The sequence below is a fragment of the Dermatophagoides farinae genome, chromosome 3 (genome assembly GCF_024713945.1).
Source record: "Dermatophagoides farinae isolate YC_2012a chromosome 3, ASM2471394v1, whole genome shotgun sequence".
Classification (NCBI taxonomy): Eukaryota; Metazoa; Arthropoda; class Arachnida; order Sarcoptiformes; family Pyroglyphidae; genus Dermatophagoides; species Dermatophagoides farinae.
The window spans coordinates 6,913,502-6,920,889 of NC_134679.1; the positions used below are offsets into that span (position 1 = coordinate 6,913,502).

The 7,388-nt window shown below is 31.2% G+C and overlaps 3 protein-coding genes and 1 non-coding gene across 5 annotated transcripts; 1 reads left to right on the forward strand and 3 right to left on the reverse strand.

Annotated features, from left to right (window-relative positions):
* Positions 1 to 2: 2 nt before the first annotated feature.
* Positions 3 to 1,856, reverse strand: Nop60B (dyskerin pseudouridine synthase 1 Nop60B). Its single transcript, XM_047057956.2, has 3 exons — positions 1,714 to 1,856; positions 644 to 1,648; positions 3 to 580 (listed from the first exon to the last, which is right to left on the reverse strand). Exons 1-3 carry the CDS (start codon positions 1,724 to 1,726, stop codon positions 138 to 140), a joined length of 1,461 nt encoding a protein of 486 aa, XP_046913912.2. The 5' UTR covers positions 1,727 to 1,856; the 3' UTR covers positions 3 to 137.
* Positions 1,857 to 1,925: 69 nt separating this feature from the next.
* On the forward strand, positions 1,926 to 2,638 carry HSPC300 (haematopoietic stem/progenitor cell protein 300). The gene is made up of 2 exons (XM_047057967.2): positions 1,926 to 2,167; positions 2,243 to 2,638. Exons 1-2 carry the CDS (start codon positions 2,047 to 2,049, stop codon positions 2,422 to 2,424), a joined length of 303 nt encoding a protein of 100 aa, XP_046913923.2. The 5' UTR covers positions 1,926 to 2,046; the 3' UTR covers positions 2,425 to 2,638.
* A 2,079-nt stretch (positions 2,639 to 4,717) lies between these two features.
* LOC124495337 (small nucleolar RNA snR60/Z15/Z230/Z193/J17) lies at positions 4,718 to 4,807 on the reverse strand. The gene has a single exon (XR_006959289.1). It is a non-coding gene; the product is annotated as a small nucleolar RNA snR60/Z15/Z230/Z193/J17 (small nucleolar RNA).
* A 438-nt stretch (positions 4,808 to 5,245) lies between these two features.
* Gmppb (GDP-mannose pyrophosphorylase B) lies at positions 5,246 to 7,317 on the reverse strand. 2 transcript variants are annotated; one of them, XM_075729538.1, is made up of 6 exons: positions 7,041 to 7,317; positions 6,572 to 6,925; positions 6,173 to 6,520; positions 5,722 to 6,111; positions 5,531 to 5,668; positions 5,246 to 5,469 (listed from the first exon to the last, which is right to left on the reverse strand). In XM_075729538.1, the coding sequence occupies exons 2-5, from the start codon at positions 6,779 to 6,781 to the stop codon at positions 5,537 to 5,539; spliced, it is 1,080 nt and encodes a 359-aa protein (XP_075585653.1). In that variant the 5' UTR covers positions 6,782 to 6,925; positions 7,041 to 7,317; the 3' UTR covers positions 5,246 to 5,469; positions 5,531 to 5,536. The 2 variants fall into 2 exon arrangements, with proteins under 2 accessions (XP_075585653.1, XP_075585651.1); XM_075729536.1 differs by having other exon boundaries at positions 5,246 to 5,668.
* Positions 7,318 to 7,388: the final 71 nt, after the last annotated feature.

The following is a 7,388-nucleotide window of genomic DNA, read 5'->3' on the forward strand; positions in this document are numbered from 1 at the left end:
TATTAAAGTTCAAGTTTCGTTTTAATAGAACAAAACAAATCGATGACAGACAAATTTTGACAAAAAAAATGAATACATGAATATTTTTTTTTTATCGAAAAAAATGATTGAATATTGGTTGGTTGATTGTTGAATTTTTATTCGTCCATAGCTTCTTCATCAGCTGTTTGATGTTTCTTTTTCTTTTTCTTCTTTTTCTCTTTAACAATAACATCACGTTCTATTTCTTGTTCATTATCATCATTATCATCATCACCACCAACATTATCATCATTGCCAGCTTGTTGAAGAACATCTTGTTTAATTTTCTGTGCTTTTGATTTATTCATCTCTTCACCTTGTGGCTGAATTTTCAATGGTACTTGACCAATCTTTTCATACCATTCTTTTGGTGTTCGATCATTTGGTTTGCCTTTTTGATCTAGCATTCCGTCCTTGATTAATTTCTTCTTAAAGGATGCAACTGGTCCTAATCCCCATTTACGTGGATATGTATCTCGTTCCATGACAACACGTTTTATTTTAGCCACAACACCATGATCACAGCACATAATCGTCGATGTTGTCATCAATGCAATGGCTAGAAAAATAAATTTGAATTAGGTAAAGAGAAAAAAAACGTGAAATTAATCAAAACAATTACCTAGACAAACGGCTTCTCCTTTAGTGGTAACAATAACGATTTCTTCATTAAGTTCGATATCATCATCATAACGAAGAACACCCGGTAACATGATTTTAGCACCATAACATACGGCATTGACTGCTGTATCTTTGATTATGATTCGTTTATGACGTACCAATAATGCTTCCAATGGTTTGACAACTAATCGTAACAAGGATTCATCTTTATGGTGATCAAACTGATACATAGCATCGACCAAATCATGCATGGTAACCATGCCTTTCGATTCGTCTTGTATACCCGATCGAACACGACGAAGCTCTTGCATTTGACCTGACACGCCTAATAATAATCCTAAATGAACACACAATGTTCGTACATAGGTTCCGGCTTCACAATCTATCCAAAGTATGCCAAGATTAGCTTTCTCATTGTATTCGAATAATTTACTATTATAGATAGTACGAATACGAAGTTGTCGTTTAACTGCCGATATCAATGGTGGTCGTTGAAAAAGGGCGCCAGTTAATTGTTGAACAGCTTTGATCACCGTAGCTCTGCCGCCTGGAACTTCGGAATGTAATCGCAAAACAGCCACATATTCTTTACCGGCATTCTGTTGACTTTTAACAAGCCGTGTGGCACGATCAATACAAACAATCAAACAGCCAGATACTTTGGGATCGAGTGTACCACTATGGCCAGTTTTCTCAACACGTAATATACGTTTAATCCAGGCTACAACTTCATGTGACGAAGGATTCGATGGTTTATCCAGGTTAATGAAACCTGATTTAAGATATTCTTTAATTTCTCTTTTATTTGGTGAACAACCGAATGGTAATGGTGTAAAGTGATGTGCTCGTACATTCATACGATCCAAATTTTTCAATAATAATGGCCATTTTTCAGCTGAAATTTTTGGTGGTTTTGATTCGGGTTGTAAACAATATTCATCCGTATCTTCCATCGTGGCCACAGTATCATTGCGAGAATGTTTCTTTTTTCCGGATTTTTTACCGGCTTTAGAATTAAAATATCGAATTTTAGTATTTCGTCAAAATAAAATTCATAATGAAATTACTTACATTCAATTTCCATGGCAGTATCGATGACAATAAAAGCAAAAGACAAGAATTTCAAAATTTCAAATCAATCACACACTATAAAAAAATCAACGACATGGATCTTCAAAATGAAAAAATTCCATGCTGCATACAAAATCACAGTACTGCGCATGCATGCATGCTTTTATTCCATCCATAAAATACATGATTCATATATTTTGAGCAAAGAATTTCAATCATCATCATTCTCAATTTACAAAAATAAAATGTTCAAATTTTGTGTTTTTAAAATTCTGCTTCATATTACAGCTATTTAATCAATTTGCAGCTTACGAATTTTTTATCGTTACGACAATGGCAGCTTTTCCCAAAGAACCAATCAATAAAACAATACAACAAGATTGGGCTAATCGTGAATATATTGAAATCATAACGGGCAGCATTAAAAAAATTGCCGATTTTCTTAATTCTTTTGGTAATTTTTCATCATTCTCAAGATTATATTTTATATTGTATTAATTTTTCTATTCTTTCATTCCATAATCTCTAGATCGTTCATGTCGTGGACGATTAGCAGAATTGAATGAAAAATTGACAAGCCTTGAACGTAGTATCGAACATTTTGAAGCTAAAGTGAGTAATAGTGAATTAGTAGCAAATCAACAACAACCACAACAACAATCTAATTCAAATGTCAATACTACGATGATAGCAACTAATAAGCCAGTTTGATGATGGCAAAAATACTTTTCAATTTTAAAATTCATTTGAATCGCATGTATTTTATTTTCATGACAATTTAATTTTTTTTTGCATCAAAATCTTAAAAGCTCAAGTGTCATTCCACCCATACATGAATGTAAAAGGCTTATAAACAAATATATAGTGAATAAAAAATCTTGGACACGTAAAATGCTGAATAAATTTTATTGATGATTTTCATTAATTCATCATCAATAATCATTTTGATACGATCAACCGACATTTTCCGGGCTGCAACTTGATCCAAATTGGTACCAAGAGCATTAAAAGATTCCAGGACAATTTCCATCTCGTTTTCATCCATTTGATATTGGTCTGATACGATAGTGGTGATGATAGGAGTGGCAATTTTCTGCCCGTTGACCTCTAAAGACTCGAGGTATCAAGTTTCGATAAATGAATCGATACGAATATATCCTAAAAATGTAAAGAAAGAAAAGACGTGTGTTAATATACATAAAAAATCAATTGAAAAAATTATTGATTGATCGAAATCATAAATCAGTTGACGAAAAATAAAATTTTTTGTAAAATCTTATTCGATCATCGAAATTTCACTGTCTGCCTTAGGTCATCAGCAATGGGGATCTAACCATATAAACATTTCATCTTTAATTAATACATACCAGAATATGGTTCCTGAATCATTCATTTGCTGAATGAATTCTATATTTCAAAAATGAAAAAAAACAAAATTAAGAATCAAGTGTAAAAAATTGACAATAAGAATTAATCTCAAAAAAATCAGTTGAAGAAATTCACATATGTTTGCTTTCATCATTTACTTCAAAAAGTTCAAACAATCATTCTCATCCTGCAAGCTATATATTCTTACAAACACAGTAATATCCACAATGTTCATAATCTGGCAATTTGTTTCAATAAAAAAAACTTACCAATTTTTTTAGCACTTGTGATTTTCGAGTGCTTGTACTTGCAGGCCATCACTCTGTGTATATGTCAGGGAATTGTTATGATTTTGATAAAATCATAACAATCCCAAAAATGGAAATCGAAATGATCAATTAAACATCCGAACATCAAAGGATGCGATAATCATTGTGAAAAGCCAGCAAGATTAACTTGTGAAATATATATCCTCCCATTTTGTATTTTTTTCCCTCGATTTCAACTTCGGTTGTACAAAGTCTAACCCAAAAATGGGGGTATTGTTTTGAGTGTAGTTAAAGAATGCTGCTAAAAGAAAAATTTAAAAAAATCGATCAATTCAATATAGTATTTAAATGAATAATAAAAAAACTTTGTATAAAAATCAAATCAGCTAGGTTTCTGATCAAATCATAAGAGTTCATATGTCCCTTAAACCTACATTTTTGTGAAAAATCATCATATCGAATGATTGATAATTTAAAAATTGTTTTAGAAAAATCGAATACCTACCTAATCACACAGGAAGTCTATTCTGCTCCATATATAAAACACAGTTAATATTGTTACAGATATCATGGCCATGTTCCTATATTCATGAGTGAAATGAGAAATATTCACAATTACAAACAGGAAAAAGCAATAATTTTTTTTGATCAAAAGAAATTTGAAAAAGCTTCAGAAAGACTAATCGGGCTTAATATTTAGCATAATCATGGATTTTCATCTGGCAAAATCGTTGCTCATCATTGTTTCAATTTTTTTTTTGGATCGTCGAGAAAATATTAAGTGTTGGGAAGATTACTAACCTGAAATGAGAAAAAAAAATTTCAATATTAAAAATTTTTGTGAAACTTTGGGTTAAAAAATCTTTTCTGAAATTGAAATCAGAAAAAAATAATTCATTCAATGTTGAAATCATTTTTACATGCTCATATAGATTCCCACTTGATTTTTAACATCATTTGAAATGTTTCTCATTCGAATCAAAAAAAAAAAAATTTTATAAAAAGCTTACCTGGTGTCAATGGAACTATAACCCGAGCATCGGCTAGATATCGAACATTTTTGATCCTAAGGAAAAGAAAAAACAAAATGAGTAAAAATTCTAGCCATTCGGTTGTTGATTTAAAAACAAATTAGAATCAGGTAGTAGCTGCTATCATTTTTTTTTTATCAAAGATCTTGGTGTAAAACAATCATCAGATTTGATGAGAAATACAAAGATTTTTTTGCCATTATTCTTACCATCAAGAGAGTGTCATTTTCATTGAATTCGATACTTTATTATCTCGGGACAAATGCTGAAAATAGATTTAAAGTGAAAAAAAATCTTCATTAGAAAATGGCCATAAAATTTAAATGAGAATGTGAACACGAAATTCAGATAGGGGCGAAAATAGATAGATTTTTACTATCATAACTAAAATTAGTTCAGATGAACTATATTATCATCAATTTCATAAATTATTTAATTAGAAAAAATTAACGAAATAATTCACCTACCATAAAGTGGCCATCCGAATCATGATTAGTTTCTGAAATGGAAAAAAAAATTTCTCGGGGTTAGTATTAAAAATTTAATTTTTTAAAAATTTAGAAATTATATTGATAAATCAGATGAAACACGGATAGGTGGTAGAAAAGTCGTCATCGAATAACTCGAGAGTAGCAAATATGGTCATCATTGTCTCGAAATTCAGAAAAAAAATCATTTAGAAGACCAATAGAACTTACCATGACGAACGCAGAAATTGAAATAAAATAGAACCAACAAGAAATGTGAAAATACACGCTTCTACCAGGGAGCGAGTAAACGGAAAACGTGCATTTTTTTCGAAACGCATGCGTATTCAAAATTCACGTGGCAAATGAGTCAATTTTTCAGGGATCCTTCAATATAGTACGTTAAACGATGAATTTTATTTTCAAATCTTTTTTTTCAGATTCAAAATAATTATATAAAAATGGAATGGAAAAAATAATTATAAAAAATAACATAAACAAACATAGTTTACACACAGTAAACGGATAGAATGTAGAAAAGAAAAATTGGAAAGGCACTCGAAAATTCTCACCATACAATTTCCAAAGAATAGAATTTTCGCATAAAATAAAATAATTTTTCTGCAAATAAATAGATGAATGAATAGGTGTGTTTTCAAGACGAAAAAAAAAGAATAAAAACCATTTTTCACATGATCACACTTGGCTCTGCAACTGATTTGGAGATTTCTTTGTTAGGTAAAACTTTCACGCCATTGAGATAAAGTTCATCATTAACGAGAACATCTTCGCCAAGTACACAATTATTTTCCATACGAACCTATTTGAATAAAGATTAATGAAACTTTTCACAATTATCTAAATTACACATACCCATTTGCCGATTCGACATTTCCAGCCAATGATACAAGAATCGAGCCAGCTATGAGCTCGGACAATCGAATTGCTCATAATAGTGCAACGTTTTATGCAAACACCATCTTCGATCACAACATTAGCACCGATCGAAACATTAGGTCCAATTCTACAATTTTGACCATATTTAGCTGTAGGATGAATGAGAACATTACCAACTATTCCGGGATTATTCGCACTGGGCAAAATATTTCTTGATTTCAACGAAGACAGATAAAGTCCTGTGCCTGTGATGAAATCTTTTGGCTGTCCAACATCCATCCAAAATCCAGGCAATTCAGAAGCATATAGTTGACCTTCAAAAGCCATCTTTGGAAAAATTTCCTTTTCAATTGAAGTTGGTTTTAGCTAGAAAGATTGTATTTGATCAATCAAAAAATGAATGTTAATGTGTGCGCTTTTAAATTACCTTAATTCGATTCAACACAGATGTCTGAAAGATGTAAATGCCTGCATTGATTTTATTCGAGACGAATTCCACTGGTTTTTCGACAAATTTTTCAATTTTTCCCAATTGATCATAAACGACCACACCATATTTTGAAGGCTCTTCTACTTTGGTGACGAGTATGGTTCCTTCGCTACCATGATTTTTATGGAATTCATATAATGATTTGAATGGAAATTCACAGATAACATCGCTGTTTAGCACAAAAAATGGCTCATCATCTTCAGATAGATATTCTCGTGCTAAAGCCAATGGTCCAGCAGTGCCTAATGGTTCTTCTTCCAAACTGAACGTAATTTTTATTCCTAACTGAAATTCGATTAGTGAAATGAATATTTCAAATCAATAAATCTAACCAACCTCTTTGGCCTGTTTTCTGATACATTCTTCAAGCATATCGGCACGATAACTTACAGCCAGAATAATATGTTTGATACCGAACTCAACCAATGCATCGATTTGATGTAGAATCATTGGTTTATTACAGAATTCAACCAATGGTTTTGGTAAAGATAATGTTAATGGTCGAAGACGAGTTCCATAGCCACCGACAAGAATCAATGCCTTCATGATTTCACGGCTTTTTTTTGATTATTTTTTCATAAAACAAAAACAAATTCTGATGATATGGAATAAATTAGCTGACAATGAAGGGTGTGTTCGTCGAATAATATCGGAAGCAAATGACATAAAAAAATTGTTTGGTCAGCAAATCTATTTTGATTATAAGCAGCGAGAAAAAAGTGAAACAGTTTGATTATGTTTGAGATACTTTTGATAAGGGTTACAGATAAATTTAGTATATTATGTCAACAAAAAAATTACTAACATAATATAACGGTTTATTGGTTGATAGAATGACGTGTCCGTTGTTCAAGATGTTAAAAATTGGCTGATTGTTTTTGTTCGGTATAGATTTTCAATCAATCGATGATGAAAAAGTATCTAAGCAAATAATTGATGGATTGTTCATTTTAGATTCATTTCATCAACAAAACATTTTGTTTGGATGTGAATTTTTGGAAATTTTCAACACGAAATTCATTAAAAATTGGTGATTATTATTGCCATGAAAACAAACATCAAATCAGATCCATACAATTTGTTCAATTGACAATAGGTGGCGATAAAAACGTCAACATAATCAAAAGAATTACCGAAAAAACCAGACCACTAT